Source organism: Centruroides vittatus, unplaced genomic scaffold (assembly GCF_030686945.1).
Source record: "Centruroides vittatus isolate TY-2023 unplaced genomic scaffold, ASM3068694v2 contig_1154, whole genome shotgun sequence".
Classification (NCBI taxonomy): Eukaryota; Metazoa; Arthropoda; class Arachnida; order Scorpiones; family Buthidae; genus Centruroides; species Centruroides vittatus.
This window is the reverse complement of record NW_027120741.1, coordinates 2,421,847-2,439,205: the sequence shown is the minus strand read 5'-3', so window position 1 is coordinate 2,439,205 and position 17,359 is coordinate 2,421,847. Positions and strand designations below refer to the sequence as shown.

General features: G+C 31.4%; 2 protein-coding genes across 2 annotated transcripts in view; both read right to left on the bottom strand.

The window, feature by feature from the left end:
- Positions 1-508: 508 nt before the first annotated feature.
- Positions 509-2,077, bottom strand: LOC136978671 (probable helicase senataxin). Its single transcript, XM_067274411.1, has one exon. It carries the CDS (start codon positions 2,075-2,077, stop codon positions 509-511), a length of 1,569 nt encoding a protein of 522 aa, XP_067130512.1.
- Positions 2,078-11,741: 9,664 nt separating this feature from the next.
- The window catches only part of LOC136979427 (complex III assembly factor LYRM7), a 30,623-nt gene continuing 25,005 nt past the window's right edge, over positions 11,742-17,359 (bottom strand). Inside the window, exons 4-5 of the mRNA XM_067275410.1 lie at positions 16,157-16,238; positions 11,742-11,930 (exon numbers count right to left, since the gene is read on the bottom strand). Coding sequence (XP_067131511.1) covers positions 11,839-11,930; positions 16,157-16,238 — 174 coding nt within the window. The 3' untranslated portion in view covers positions 11,742-11,838. The remainder of the gene's footprint in view (positions 11,931-16,156; positions 16,239-17,359) is intronic.

The following is a 17,359-nucleotide window of genomic DNA, read 5'->3' as shown; positions in this document are numbered from 1 at the left end:
TGTGAGAATATTCTCCTCAACTCGATATTAAGGAAGACTAAATGACCCGCAATTGGTTGTTTGCCCTTCTTTCCATTCTGCAATAACGTCGTTAGTGGACCGAGTTTTTATTCAGTTGTATTGAATTTTTTCAATATATGTACCGTAACATATCTGTGAATATAATACACTGCAATTTATTCTAAATTAATATATCTGTATAAAATAATATAAAAATCATTTAAATTGGAATACAAACAATAATTTTAGCAATAAAATAATGATTAGAATAATACGGTATATAAAGATTTTATTCATAAATAACACAATTGTTTATTAAAATTTTTTAAAATTCATAAAAATTAGCCGTTTTGTATAATTTGAATAAAGGGCCGAGAAAAAAACAAACAAAATATTTACAAAAAGTCACTTCTGATAAACACGTAAATGTTCGAATGGAAGAAGTTTAACTGTTAATTTGTCTTACGCATTCGCAGCGATAAACTTTCAAAAATTTCACGTAAACAATTCATTTCTTGGTTTTGATAATTTCACACGCAAAACGACCGCAAGAAGAAGGAAGTCGAAATAAAATTTGCCTCCTATTAGCATCTTCAATTAACCCGTCCCAAAAATGGTACTTGCTCATAACACTAAGATATCCACACAAAATCAACGAAGACTTTGCTAGTGTCAGTAATGTATTTAGAATTTTATAATTCTCTTCTTCGTGCGGAGCAGAATACAAAACGATAGCAACATCAAATATCGGACAGTCGCGTAAGCCTTCGCAAGAACACAATGAAACGACGTGACTATATTTACATTTATCCATTAGGATATCGATGGCATCTCTCTGATATCTGTACTTCGTAATCACGCCTACAGTTTTGCCTTCGGGAATTATTTTTGAAAGACCATCCCATAATTCGGCAATAAATTTCGTCTCCGGAGTCGAACTCTCTTGGCTTTTGACGTCGATAAGATCCAAGACGCAATAAGGAAGAATCGCCAGTTCGTCGGAAACATTGGCAGATTTCAAATTATTACAGTAAAAATAGGAAGAAGGAAAACGAATTATATCTGGATGAATGCGGTATTGCAACCGTAACATTAACACCGGGCTTTTGTCGGTCGATGTCTCGAAATAATTAAAAAATCTTTCGAATAACGACACGTGAAAACCGTATTGGTACGCGGGTTTCGACAATAACGGAGCCGAAAATCTCCGAGGATCTCCTACCAGCAATAACTTTTCTACCCCAAATTGCAACGGAATTAAATTCTGTAGTTCGGTAAGTTGTGTCGAATCGTACGCAATACAATAAGTAAATTCCTTTTTGAAATTCATAAATTCGCAATTTAAATTATCGATTGTTGTCAATATTATGTTTGCATTAATTATAATTTCATTTTTCAGATTCTCCGCTAATCCCGAATAATTATCAATAGTAGGAAACATCTTTAAATTTCTTTCGATTGTTTCTTCCAAGAAAAACGGCTTTGAGTTAACCGAGTTTTTCTGGTGTCTGCCAATACAAACAAAGCGTATGTTTTCGTTATTCGAGTCGTATAACTTCTGTCCCATTTCTGCCATACTTCTTTCCGATAGACACGTAACCAAAATTTTGGATTCATCGTCGTGCTGCAATAAAATCTGCTGTATAATACTGACAACAGTATGACACTTGCCCGTACCCGGTGGTGTCTGTAGCATGAGAATGCAACGCTTATTTGATTCGACTAACGTGTGTGATATATTTATAACAGCATTTCTTTGACAGGAAGTGTATTGATTGCGTGCCGCGAGTGCATTTTCGGTGGCAGATTGAATTTTGCAACATTCGGAATCCGGTTTGAGTACCTGCTGGAGGAATGACGATTGTCTTAACCACACTAATGCTTCGCACTGCTGTATAAAGTGGGTTATGTTACAAACAAAAGATATTCTGATACCAACTCCCGGTGATAAAACCAGACCGTATGGTTTAAGGATTTTAATTAAATATCCGTTGTTGCTATTATTTTCGGTGTTATTGCACGGAAAATCTTCTCGAAAACGTTCGGCAATAATACCAAATTTATAGGTTTTTTCCATATTGTCCGAAACCAAAATCACTCGAAAGCCAATCAAATCGTTTACATTAAAATTCTGACTACGAGCATTTTGCATCTAACACACCAAAGTTCTGTTACCGAAGTTTCCAAAATAATTGCATCGAATCGATCATTGTTGTATTCATCGGGTGATTGATTTATAAATTCGAATAAATCGAGCACGAGTAATTGGAAATATGTATTGAAATATTGTTCGTACGAGTCGTAATGAAGAGAAACTTTCATCAAGTAATCGAGATTAACTTTTGAAGTTTCTTTCCTTCTCATCCATTCTAAGACAACTGCTATAATTCTGTCCACGATTATTTCAGTGAAATGTTTAGAACACTCCAAATTATTTACAATATTTGGGTAGCATCTAGGAGTTTCGAAACTTTTCAGAAATGGTATATAAAAGTTACTGGGCGTGATGTTTTCACATTTGCTATTGTTTGAAAACTTTTCCTTTGCTGTAGTTTGTGTTTTATTGTGGGGAGAAATAAATTTAGTACTTTCCGAATTAAGTGTTTTCGAGGACGAATGATTAATTTGCAATTTACCTAAATTTTGCAACGGAGTAATCGTTGTTTCCTTTTCACTTTTAACTAAATCAGTAGTACTTCCTCTTGTATCCATCCAATTTTCTTCCCTGTTACCGAGTAATGATACTTCTGTAACATTTCCCGAAGCATAAACGATCGGTAATGGCGATTCTCTTTTACTATCGTGTGAATTTTTAACATTGTTTCTTTCGTTGCTTGGCGTAATTATATGTAAATCTTCATCTATTATAAACTGTTTACAATCGTTAATCTCTTTTTGAACTGCTCGAATCGTTGCTTCGGGATGCATTTCTGACTTGTATAGATTGGACATAACTGTATTTTCGCCATTTTGAAATTTTGGATTCGCTGTTTGAGATATTCTTGACCTCTTTGATTGACTCGTCCACCTGGATTTAATTTTCGAAGATAGTTTTCGAATGTAGTTATGTTCTAATTCAATTATTTTCTTTTTTACCGTTAGACCTTCTTTGTGTCTTGTACCTCGATTCTCTTCCTTATTATTTTGGTAGACATTTTTTATATTTTCTTCCACATCGAGTTTAATTTTCGTTCGAAAAGTCATTTGTTTATTTTCTGTTTCCTTTCCGAATGTTGTCGATTCTTCTTTTGATTCGACCGAAAACGATACAGAGGAACCATTAATAGATTCGTCAGAATCGGAATTACATAATTTGATTCTCTTGTATTTAGGTTTGGCCACTTTGTGTTTTTTCGTTTGTAATGCCAATTTATAATACGGATCAGGAATCAAAATCGGTCTCGTTTTAACCCGTCTCGTGTTATAACGTTTCCTGCATAATATAAACTCGAAATCGGTTTCATTCTTTACACGTGGCACACCAAATCCGATAACGTCACCGTCGTTCACTTCAAAATATATACGCGGTTTTACTTTTTCTTTATTTAAGTAAAGTCCGTTGCTGCTGTTTAAATCTTTTATGTACCAGACACCATTTTTGGTTTTGCGAATTTCGGCGTGTCTTCTGGATACGTGAGGACTTAATTTTAAATGCAAATTGGTACATCTACCGATAACGACTTCGTCTCTCGTAAGTGGTATAACGACTGATAACTGCACATTACCTGTACGAAGAAGATACCATTCGGATGGAATAATTCCTTCATGTATATTTTGCATTCTGCCAAAGGAAATAAAAAAAAATCAAAAAAAACATTATTACGAAAATTTGTAATAATGAAAAGTTTCATTAAACACAATAGTAATTATGGAAGAGGAGGGTAAGGAAATCTTTTTGTGACTTATGGCATGTTGATAAAAATAGATGAGGTGCTTACACCACTTCAATGGCAATGGAAAATCGTTTCTTGTCTTCAATTGCATAACTATAGAAAGAAACTGTTTATCATTTTATTCAAGAAACTAGCAGATGAGCCCGGCGTTGCTCGGACAAAAAGTAACGATAGCAAAGATTAATTAAGATTATTAGATTATTGCCGATCTTACCCGTTTTCACCGGGTGTAAGAAGTAGGTTCACCCTCTTCCGATGCTAATTAGATAGGTCTAAGAATATGTTCGATTTTCCACAAAGACGCAAAAAAAAACTGCACTTAAGATAGTACAGTAAAAGCCGAGTTCTTCAGCGTAATCCTTAATTTTCTTCCTCTCTCGTGCGGGGGAGAGGAAGAAAAATCCCTTCTTAATGTACTGTACATTCTCGTGACGCAGTGGCGTAGCGAGGGGGTTGCAAGGGGGTCTATGATGCACCGAGCGCCACTCGCAGAGGGGCGCCCAAATGGTCTCCAAGACAAACTACGCATTTCTGGAGGAGGAGGGGGCGACAATAGTGTCGTGCCCCGGGCGCCAGTTATGTTCGCGGGTGTACTATAGATTACTCCCTATGGAATTTCAGGACTTTGATTATATATGTGAACTCAGGGGACCGAGACTAGTTCAACGGTACCCTACTTTTGGACCGGAGACGAAAAATAAAACAGTTATCATACTTTTTAAGTTACCATACTTTTTTAATGCTCTCATGCAGACGGCACCGTAGTTGCTAGTATTGCCATCTTGCGGTAAAGTCTGCAAACCGCGACGTCTGACTACGGTCATCTCCCGGAGCGTTAAACACGCGATACGAGAGCAGAGAGAGCGACGCGACTTCCGATCATCGCGCGATCGCCATTTCGGTTAATGTTACTTATGGCAGCGAACATGGCGGCCCGACTGACCTCTCGTATGGGCGCCACCACACGCCGCCATGTGCTAAACTAGTGATCGATTCACGGTAGTTCTTGAACAAAGTAAAAAAAGGGGGAAACGTCTACTAAAGGCAATTTTAACGGCAAGTGACGGGACTCCCGATCGCGATAGCGAGGCCGACTGAGCGGAGAGCGACGCGACTCCCTATCATCGCGCGATCGCCGGAAAAAAGTATGATAACTTTTTTATTTTTCGTCTCCGGTCCAAAAGTAGAGTATCGTTGAACTCGTCTCGGTCCCCTGAGTTCAGATATATACCCAAACTCACGAAATTCCATAGGGAGTAATCTATAGTATACCCATGTTCGCTACGCCACTGTCGTGACGTACAGTACCCTAACTGTGTACCAAATTTCAACTTTCAACTCCTAAACGTTTGGTCTCTGCGCTTATTACAGTAGAGAGTCGAAAATCGGAATCAATTGGGAACTGGGGTTGTTCAGATTAGTGATTTGTTCCGATTACCGATTATGTACGAAAAAATATATTAACCTGTCCGATGTTCAAATTTTTCTCCGTTGCGTGTCGCTTCGTGTTGAATTTTTCTCCGTTGCGTGTCGCTTCGTGTTGAATTTTCGTCGATTTTAAGCCTAACGAAAATTTTTATAATAATCATCGAGGCTATCGTATCGTTAAAAATTATTTCTTCATTTTGTACAAACAAAATAAATATATTGAAGAATATAAAAACATGAAAATTATACTTTAGAAGTAAATCTAGTATCAAAAACGTTCGATTCAGCACGACACAGTCTGACTGAAAATCGTTCCGATTACCGGCGATTCCGATTACTGGGGTTCCGATTAACGACTCTCTACTGTATTATTATTCTTATTAGGTTAATGTTATGTTAGGTAGCCAAGATGGCGGCTCATCTCCAATTCCAGCAAGGAAACAGCGGGACGCACGTTCTAACCTAACCTGTTCTAATAATTTGGTTGCTAATAATTATGGTAATTCATTAGAATAGGTTAGGTTAGGTTAGAACGTGCGTCCCGCTGTTTCCTTGCTGGAATTGGAGATGAGCCGCCATCTTGGCAACCTAAGGTAACATTAACCTATTATTATTATGAACACATCTCGATTATACATATAGATAACAGTTATTTATTTCAAGTGTTACTGCTTTCATTTAATGTAAGTATCGAATACATTTTATGTTAATATAATGTTTAAACTAAAAGAATAATGAATGAATAATACCAGATTTGCATATTTCCCAGAAATAAGAAGAACAAAATGCAATATTGTTCCTTTTGTTTTTGAGACTGCAGCAGAATGCAACGTACCTGAACAAAAAGAAAAAATGAGGATTTCTTATTTATAATTCACAGATGAAAAAAAAAAAAATACTATTCGTATCTCTGGAAGATTATGTAAATTTTTAAAGAGAATATAGAACAAAACCGTTCGGATTTTTAAGTGTGTTCGACTGAATTTTATTTTTAAATGCAAAAGATCATTTCCAAAATTAATCGTTGTAATTTTAAATTTAATTTAATGTTTTTTTTTTAAAGTTAAAATCAATTTATGATTAACTCCTTTTTGTCCTTTTTTTAAAAAATCATAATTAATAATTAAATTATAATTAAAAATAATCAAAACTAAAAAAAAACGAAAGAAATGTGAAGAAAAAGCTTCAAAGTACAATTTCCTTTTTCTCGCCTTAGCGCGAAACTTGACACAGGAATCATTGTTTACACAGCTGGATGACCTTGAGAACAGCTGGTGTCGTGTTTCGCGGGACATTCTCATGAAACTCTCGGGAGGAGAAGGGTAAAAAGTAGGGTGAATACTAGATGGCGGGATATTTCAAAATATTTTTTAAATTACGATTTTAATTGAAATTTCCGACCCCCCGACTTAATTAAACGTAATTATAAAAAATCTATTAATTAAAAAAATTAAAAAACTATTGGATGTTGTTTTTTACATCAGAAAATAGCTTTAAATAACTTTACCGAAGTAAAATCGGCGCGCTAGAACTTTAGAAGGATGAATAAAGTTCCATAAAAAAATCCCATAAAAAAACAATTAAGCGTTAATCGCGCATCATTAAGGGTTAATTAAAATCGCAGTAAAATTTTTTCGCGCGGGAAAAAATTTTTCAAAAAATTTGGGGAGTGAAAAAACATCCAAAAAAAAATTTTTTTGCCGATTTTTTTACTCCGAGGGTCTAAAACACCGTTTTCTGTGTAACGCTATGTAAACCGATCGAACTGAGTTCGATTGCGGGTACGAAAAAATATGAATTATTCTTAAGGAAAGCAAATTAAAACACTGAAATATATATACAGCAGAAGATCTTCTCTGTTTAAAGCCAAACCATAGAATCAAGGAGTGGAAACTGTATGAAATCTGCAATAAAAAGCACAACAGATCGATCTGCTTTCAGCTTGGAAATAAATGATCGTGTAGTTTCGTATTGCCGTAGTAATTCTATGAATAATAATAAACAAGGAATAGCTGCACATCAAGTATTTTGTTGCAAACATGCACCGCAATGATTTAATCATTCGTCGATGGTAAACTCGAGCCGGTGCGTGTTTTGCTGGGCAACTGGAGCATTAGGTCTTTTATTACGTGGGAGGTTTCTTGAAAATGCAAGTTGCTGGTTAAAAAAAAAAAAAAAAAAAAAAAAAAACTCTCGTTACCTCGACCCGAACCCACGGGAGCCGATTGGGTAATAAAATTTCGAAAGCTCTTCAATTTCCAATTACTCGAGTTTTAGGACCGATTTTTCCATTACATTTTATTGGATTACAGTACAGTTCGAACGTGCTCAGCAGAGAATGAATTACAAATTTACCACCACCTATGCATTTGCTGAAAGAAAAACGTTATTAACCTACTCCTATAACAGGAGGCCATGATGGGCGGGATTTTTGGGACGGGTTAATTGAAGATGCTAAAAGGTGGCAAATTTTATTTCGACTTCCTTCTTCTTGCGGTCGTTTTGCGTGTGAAATTATCAAAACCAAGAAATGAATTGTTTACGTGAAATTTTTGAAAGTTTATCGTTGCGAATGCGTAAGACAAATTAACAGTTAAACTTCTTCCATTCGAACATTTACGTGTTTATCAGAAATCAGTGTTTTGTAAATATTTTGTTTGTTTTTTCTCGGCCCTTTATTCAAATTATACAAAACGGCTAATTTTTATGAATTTTAAAAAATTTTAATAAACAATTGTGTTATTTATGAATAAAATCTTTATATACCGTATTATTCTAATCATTATTTTATTGCTAAAATTATTGTTTGTATTCCAATTTAAATGATTTTTATATTATTTTATACAGATATATTAATTTAGAATAAATTGCAGTGTATTATATTCACAGATATGTTACGGTACATATATTGAAAAAATTCAATACAACTGAATAAAAACTCGGTCCACTAACGACGTTATTGCAGAATGGAAAGAAGGGCAAACAACCAATTGCGGGTCATTTAGTCTTCCTTAATATCGAGTTGAGGAGAATATTCTCACAAAGGATTTTGGAATAAGTCTTCAAAATTAGTTTTCTTACGAGTCTCCAAATTTTTAATGAATCCTTATCGATTATTAAAAATTATTCGTGGTTCCGGTTTATGGTCAAGGTAAGGAAGGTGGTCAACAGTTCGATTTCTTCTTGGTCTAAATCTTCGATCATTCGTTGAACTTTTACGAACGACGAACCATCCCGTGAATGAAGTGACGACAAACTTCTTAAGATACTTTCTTTTCGGGTGTTCTGTGATATTAAATTTGTTTTCGCCGATTCTGACGGTATTGGTATCCACGAAGTAGACTTTCTGATTGGACTCGGCGAACAAATCAGTTCGGAGGAAAATCTACATAGTTGGACGAATGTTGCACAGACTATTACAATAGAGATAATTAGAAACCTGTATATAATTCGGGTAGGCAATTGTTCGGTTTCAGTTGTATCGATATCTATTCCAACATTAGATTTAGTTGACACCGACTCGTCTGTGCTTTATTTCTTGAGTTCTTGTAATTCTTTCCATTTTTTATCTCTCATTCTTTCCAGTTCAAGTTTCAGCCAATCTGTGTCTTTGATGGATGATTGGCTGCCGTCGTTATTTCCGTCACTCTTTCGGGTGTTACATTGCCGACATCGCGTTTGGTTGTTGGACGTGATAATAGTCGATACAAATACGTTAAGTAGTTGTAATATTTGGAAGACTTTTGAAATTCTTCGGGACTTCGTCTCGCACGGAACATACTAGCATAATTTTTGTCTTCTCTTCCGTGTTCCACTGGATCCAAGTGTCTATGCCGAATGGGCAAAACCTTTGACAAAGTTTGTCCAGAAGATAAGATGAAAGTAAAAATAAAAATGCCAAAGACAGCCATCGAAAGTTTTCTTCGTAAAGAATATATTTTAACAATGAATCTCTATTGTTATTTTTCGTTTATTATTGAATTTCATTCTTATGAATTTTAGAAAAATTTACATTCATAAACTTTTATTTTGCGTAATGTGAGACTGTTTTTAGTACTATGGAGCCCTCCATAAAGTACGTAAGGCCGATTTTGGCCATTCACCCACCCAGGGCCGGCCATCGGGGGGGTGCGGCGGATGCTATGCACCGGGGCCCCGCGATTGAGGGGGCCCCAACATTATCAAGAATGCAGTATTTTTAGTAATTTTTCTGAAGTAATTAATGTATTAGCAAGAACAAAATCACGCTTTAAATAAACATGCATTAATATATGTTCGTGTTTGTAAATTTTTTTATTTTAGAAAAACATTTGGGCCCAAATAGTTTCTTGCACCCGGGCCCCTTTATTGAGAAGGCCGGCCCTGCACCCACCCCTGTGTAAGAAACCGTAATATTTTCTTTGATTTCCCCTCCCCTTCCCTACCCTATCTTACGTAATATTTAGACATGATTTTATAGAAAGATTTTAACAAAAAACATTTTTTTACGAAACCTTAAAAACCTTAGGTCCAAAATATATAATTAAAATGTTTGTATTCACCTAGTTATTATTAGTATAATTTTATAGCAATTCTTGATAATAAAAAAAAACAAGAAAATTCATAATGGTAGTGTAATAAGATTCGGAATGATTTCAATCTATTAAGGTTCTCGTTAACTTGAATATATTATCATAGCATGCCAAGCCAGTGTTGTACAAAGTACAAAACAGCAGAGATCTGCTTAATTAAAGAGAGATAATTGAGAGGCTTTGATCGTAATTCACGTAAAGTAAAGGTATTGACCACACGTTCCAAGAAATAATTCTTGCTACACCTCAATTTTTCTGCCTTACTTTTTACTGTTTTTACCTATCTCCTGATCAGTGATATAATGATGAATAATTGATTCTTTCCTTAGAAAGGTTTCTAAGGAAAGAACAAATTATTCATGATTATATCAAAGTGTTTCTATTTACTAAAGCATTGCACTGCAGTTAAATAATTAATTGTATATAAATAACTAAAAAAAAAGAAAAAAAACCAATATTAATCTTAAATTATCTACTCAAAGATGTACAGTTTATCATAGGTTTTTAATTTACATGAATATGTTTGTATATATAGAAACTTTTCAAGTTTTCTCAACCTGATTAGATATTTTATTTGGTTTATGAAAGTCTCTTTGTTAAGCAAGCTCCTTTTTATTTTTTTAAATACTAAAACTTTACACTGTTGTGTTTTTTGCTAATGTTCATTGGTGTTTTTGCTCCACATTCAATGGCTGACCATAAAAAATCCTTTATGATGCAAAACAACTCTCAAACTTACAACATGTCCTGGATAAACTATACTTTTCTTAAGTATCTCTGCAACCAAAAATCAGATTAAGATCCAAAGCACCAAAACTACCACAATGATAAGTTTTGGTAAAAAAATTTTTGTTTGGAAATGTCTTCTTCCTATCTTGAAATGTCACTACACCAAATATTGCATTTGTACTACTAACTATCTCTAAACAGTATTGAAGAGGGGAACCTTAATTATGATCATTCAGTACTCAAAGATAAACCTCTGTTTAGTGCCACCATTTGCCTCTGCAATTAGTCAATGAAGATGAATGTGCCACTAAAACAACATCAAACAATAAGAATTATTATATACATCAAGTAAGGTGCTCTACTCACATGTTTGAGAGTTTAAGTCACATCATTCAGTGATGATAATGCTTGTAATACAAAACTGTGCATTTAATAATTTACAGATATCTGTATTCTCTAACCAATATTTATGGGGAAGGTATATTTTTCAATATTCATTGGCACTTTAAGGGGGGTGGCATTATAAAAGATGATGTTCTGTTGAGGTTAAATTAATATCTACAATAAATGAAACTAAATGAGAAATTATTAATTTTTAACAAAAGACTGATGAAGTCCAAACTTATTTCTTTATATCAATTTTTTTTACTGATGAATAACTTTTACTTTGATAAATACCAAGTTTTTTTGAACCTTATAAAATTTCTGAAATTAAACTCTATAAAAATAAGCAGATGCTGAATTACAATTTTCTTGTTGATATAAATTTTAGAGTATTCCACGAATGATAAACATTCAGTAACACTTCAAAAAAAGCATTTTTAAAATTTTATAAAATGAAATATGAATGGTATAAATACTGAGTATTGTTTTAATTAACTTACCTAGAAAATGACAACTTATTACACAGTAGTTTCCAATCTATACATCTAAATTTTTAAAAGAGTGAAAACTGATCCTTGTTGTCACATGCTTTTTGAAAATAATTTACAGATAATTTCTAAATATTGGAATATAAAAATATAACTATTATAAATTCATACTTGTAAAATTTTTGAACTGATGAAATATTATATTTAAAAAATAAATTTTGTTTAATAACAAATAACATATTAGAACATACTGTACATATTTATACTTTATTTCAATTTCCAATAAAAATTGAATAAATTTTATCTACTAATAAAAATTTTAAATTTTTTTTACAAAGACTAAATTTACTTTTCTATATCAGGTTTTAATTTTTCAGAATTTGTCATTTTATAAGGCATGTTATCTTCCAATTCAATTTCTTCTCTCATCTTCATTTCTGAAAATCAAAAATAAATTATAAATAACATAAAAAATTATGTAGTTGAATTATTGTTTATTATTATGCCTGTAAATTATTACAGAATATAATTAATACAGCTCATTTCAAAAAGATTTTTACTTAGAAATTATTAATCCATTTTCACATTAGTATTCTATGCTATATATTAATTTTATTGAATAACTAATTATTTGGAATATCTACATTTTACTTCATTCAATCAATACTTCAAGAAGAGTAAGTTCTTTTAAGGTTTTAGAAAGATTTTAATGCAAGCTAAAAATCTTTCTAAATCTGAAATGATTTCTTTATCTTCAGACATATTTAAGCAAAACTAATAATATCCTTTTTGAATTTGCATGTGATGAAGAAATAATTCAAAAATATTATTGTGAAATGTGTTAATGTTTATTGTTGTTTATCATTAAGAAATTGAAATACAGATATCCCCCATACAACACAATTTCACTTTAATTTAGTTCAAGAATTGGAGATATCCCCATACAAAATGACACAATTTTTAAGTGCAAATACTATCATTCAATATTTTTTTTATTCAAGCAGCATGCATGTTCTCTCATATTTGCCTATGGATTTTAGAATATTGAAATTTTCAGTATTGTTTTGTGCATTTGGCCTAGTTTCCTTAAATGAGAACTGATTGTACAATTTTTTCCCCCCTTCCTTGACCTTTGCTTTCTATTAACCAGGTGTTGCACTGTCATGGTGAGAGTGCTCTAAATGAACCCAAAAGACTGTCACCGTGTTTTGTTTTTATAGATTAAATTAAAAGTTACTACATAAAAAGATTTAATTTTTTAAAGATCTGAAATAATATTAATATATTGCTTTTAGCCCTTAATACTATTTAACAATTACTCTAAATCAACAAGACACATGTATACACATACAGGCTTACCACATTATCACACCAGTGAATGAGATTAATTAATAAATTCTTTAATAATTATTAACACATTAATAATCATTAAAGAATTTGTTAATTAATCTCATTCACAGGTGTGACAAACTTGTATGTATTTGTATGTATGTATGTGTATATATATATGTCTTGTTGACCTAGACCAGTGGTGGCAAACCTATGACCCACACATTGATTTTTATAAACTTAATTTTTATATTATAAAAGAGAGAACAGACAATCAAAAATACTAAAAAGATAAAGTATATATATATGTAATGTCGAATTTATAAAAAAAAAAAAATATATTTCCAAGTGGACATTGGCTAGCTGATTTTCTATTGTATCACTGCACCTGTGTATGACTCATGACAGTTAGTCATAAACTTGACGTGCATACACATTCATTGCATTGTAGAACAGGGAGACGTACGGTACCAGTGCTGAACTAAATGGCAGCCTTGTCATAAGCATCTAGAAGTGTTTAATAATTCAACATTATTATTATTTTTTATGATTAAATTTTCTCATCTACATATGCATGTATATCAAGTACATTAATAAGAAATTTCTTTTCAAATTATTGTATTCTAAATATAAATATTTTTAGTTGTAGCCCTGTACTATGTTGGCAGTTAGAAAAATAAAAACAAACAATACAAGTTCCAGACCATATCAAACAGAATGGTTTGATAAATATGATGTGATTGAAAAGAATAAAACAACTGTGTGTGTAATTTGTAACAAAAAGTCACTTCACATATATACAATGTAAAAAGACATTTTGAAAAGTTGCATTCTAATCTCAGCCTTTCAACAGATGAAGAAAGAAGAACATATTTTTTACAAAAGAAAAAAGAATCATTCACAAACCAGTGTTTTAAAAACTTTCTTGATTCCAAAAAACAACATTACAGCTGCTAGTTTTCAAGTTGCCCATTGCATTGCTCACCACGGAAAACCTCTTTCAGAAGGAGAGTTTGTAAAACAAGCGTTTTTAGAATGTAGTGCTACTTTGTTTGCAGATTTTAAAGAAAAAGTCAAAGTTGGCTCTGCGCCTGGGGTTGATGGTATACCTCCTGAATTTTGGAGGATGGATTCTGTTTTTCTGATATTGCTTAAAGGTTTTGATAGAATCTTGAGATCTGGGGTAGTCCCAAAGGATTGGGGTAGTGCTAATCTATGTCCGGTATATAAAAATGGCTCTAAATCAATTCCTAGTAATTATAGAGGAATCTCTCTGCTGAACTGTGTTTCAAAGATTTTTTGTAGTATATTGTATTGTAGGTTGGTTACTTGGTTAAATTTAAACGATATTTTAGAATCAGGCTGATTTTTGTGAAAAATATTCCACGCTAGACAATGTTTTTATTTTACATACTCTTATTACTAAGACGTTAATAAGAAAAAGGCGAAAGGTATATGCATTCTTTGCTGATTTGTCCTCAGCTTTTGATACTATACATAGGAATTTAATGTGGAAAAAAACTCTTGAAATATGGTATTAGTTTTAAATTTGTTTCTTTGCTTACAGAATTATATAAAGAGTCTAATGTTAAGATTAAATGGGGCCGTCTTTGTTCTAGGTCTTTTTTTCACTGCTACTGGGGTTAGACAGGACTGTGTTTTAAGTCCTGTGTTGTTTAGTGTATATTTAAATGATTTAATTGAACAAATAACTAATTCTGACTATGAAGGTATTGAAGTGAATGGCATTAGTATTAAAATTTTGGCTTATGCAGATGATATAGTTTTGACTGCCGACTCTGTTAGAGGTTTACAAGGATTTATTAACATTTTGGATAAATATTTATTAGAAAATAATATGAACTTGAATCTTATGAAATCTAAAGTCATTAATCTTGTCTTCCGTAATGGTGGTAAACTTGCAAAGTTGGATAAAAGTGTGTTCATGGCTAAGAATCTTCGGGAGACTATCCATTGTTTGACATGATAACTTAATCCTTTTTTGTCTTATATAAAGAAATTAATTAAACCCACCTATAATGTTGCTTTTTATTGTTTGGATAGTTCTCCCCACAATTTTTTATTTTTTGTTTTATATATGGATATTTGATTTAAATATTTCTTAGTATTGCTTTGTATAATTTGTTTGTTTTTATTTATGTATATTTTATTCTTTTCTCTGTAATAACTTATGAATTGTAATATTACATTAGTTTGCAATGTATATGTAATGATTTTGTTGTATGTATTCCCCACATCATAGGTTCTTCCCGGTATGTCTAAATAAATAAATAAATTAATTAATTAATTAAATATTTACAATCACAATTTTTAATTCATCATTATGAAAATATTCACAGAGAAAATTAAAAAAAAGCTCCTGAAGATAAACTGGATAAGGTCAAAAGTACTTACGAGTTAAGAATCAAAGTTTTATGAATATAATTAAAATTTCTTTAATCTTTTTTAAATATGTATTGTTTTAAAGAGTCACCTCAGTAAATTCTTTTTAAACCTTTCAGAATTCTTTTCAAAGTACTAATCTTCACCTAAATCAAGATTCATAAAATTTATTGTACTGGTACCATTCTCATCTTTGTTGACAAAGTATTCTTTCACAATTCACATTGAATAATGTGGAACTTTGGTTAAATGGGTAGCTTTATATATATATATATGGTATACAGTAATTATGGTATATATACCATAATTACTGTATTTATTTATTTATTCAAAATATCATTTCTAACTATAAATTTAATACTAAATAACTGGTGATTTTTTGACTTTCATTTAATTGAAAAATAATAAATTTTGGTTTTTCATTACATGTAAAACTAATATAAGCACAACCTTAATAGATTTTTTAATTTTATACACAAATGTTTAAAAAATACTGTTATGTAATTTTGTAAACTTAAAGATAATTCATGGTTTATATTTTTTCTTTTTTTATTTGCTGTCTTTGTTTGCCAAAATTAAATCTGTTTCAAAATGTTCTGACATTCAATCAAATGTGAGAAAAGAATACACAAAATGTAAATGAACTTTTATGTTACTTTATAACTTATATTGTTCTCAGTTTCACTTATAACCAAGATATTTTAATTGTAGAGAATAGTAATTTAGAAATATAAATTACCATGATAAAAATGAATATTAAACTTATAAATCTGATAAATTATGCAATATTAATTAAGCAGAACAACAAGCAATTATAAATTTAAAAAATTATATGACCAAATAAATTAAAAGTATAATTATCTGTTATTCATTTTATATATAAAACAATATATACAACAGAAAAATTATATATTTAGAGCATTTTTCTTACCATAATTTCCTTTATCATTCAAACGTAATTGCACAACATGCTTTTTCAACAAACTTTCAACATTCTGCCCAACCTCAAGCAACTAAGAAATAAATAAATTAATAAAGTAATAATTAAAATAATTAGATAATATATCATTCAATAGCATAAAATATTATTGAATAATACTGAGCTTTAAAATACAAAAGCATTCTGAAATATCAGAAATAAAAAAAATATAAAAAACACTAAGCCATTTTACATATATTATGTGTAAAATTAACAAATACATTAAAATACATTGTCTTGAATAACATTGATACAAATAAACCAAACCTGAAACAAAGAATTTCTGTAAAAAAATATATCTCAATATTCCAGAAAATTGACTTTATTTCATAGAACATATGTTTTTGACCATCATTTAATAATCCTCAGGTCACATATTCACATATCCAAGATATAGAATAGAATAAAATTTCAAAACAAATTTAAAAATATAACTGTCTTTAGAACATATTTTATTATTTTATTCTCATGTCATGATAATAAAATAATAAAATATCACATTATAATTCTAACACACACATATTAAAAGTATTTGTTTTATACATATGTACAGTACTTTACATTAAGAAATTTTAAAAAGATTAATGCACCAAGAATTTAAAATAAATAAGCAATTTTTGAAATCTTGACTTAATGGATATGTTAAATACATATTGGATAAATAATTTATATTTGAATAATCAAGGTTCTACTGTATGTTAGTGTTACCACTCATCCGGTTTTCACCCAGACAGTCCGGGAATTGACTCACTATCCAGGTGAACTATTAATTTTGTCCGGGAATTTCGTAGAAATTGTAAAATTACGATGAAACAAAGTTCTTGCAAATATTGTTATAAATTTACACCATTTAAATAATGAAAGACCTCACACTCACTGAAACTCATCTGCCATTCCGCCATGTTACTCTATGCTGATGTGTAAAGCGCAACCTGCCTCTCAACCTTTTTTTTTTCCTAGTCCCTAACTGTAACTGATTAGAACCAGCATGCATGTTATTCTTTGCATTGTAAAATGGCATTGGCATGCATCAGGAACTTCTGTTCAAACAAACCTGACCTGCTGTACAGGTCAGCGATTTTGTAAAGGTGGCAACACTAGCCGTAATAATAACACATTGTAATGTTAACAAAGATGAATTAATAGCAAAATACA

Bases quoted from the DNA above. Each gene is read 5' to 3' on its own strand.
- LOC136978671 (XM_067274411.1), bottom strand. From the start codon at position 2,077: ATGGAAAAAACCTATAAATTTGGTATTATTGCCGAACGTTTTCGAGAA.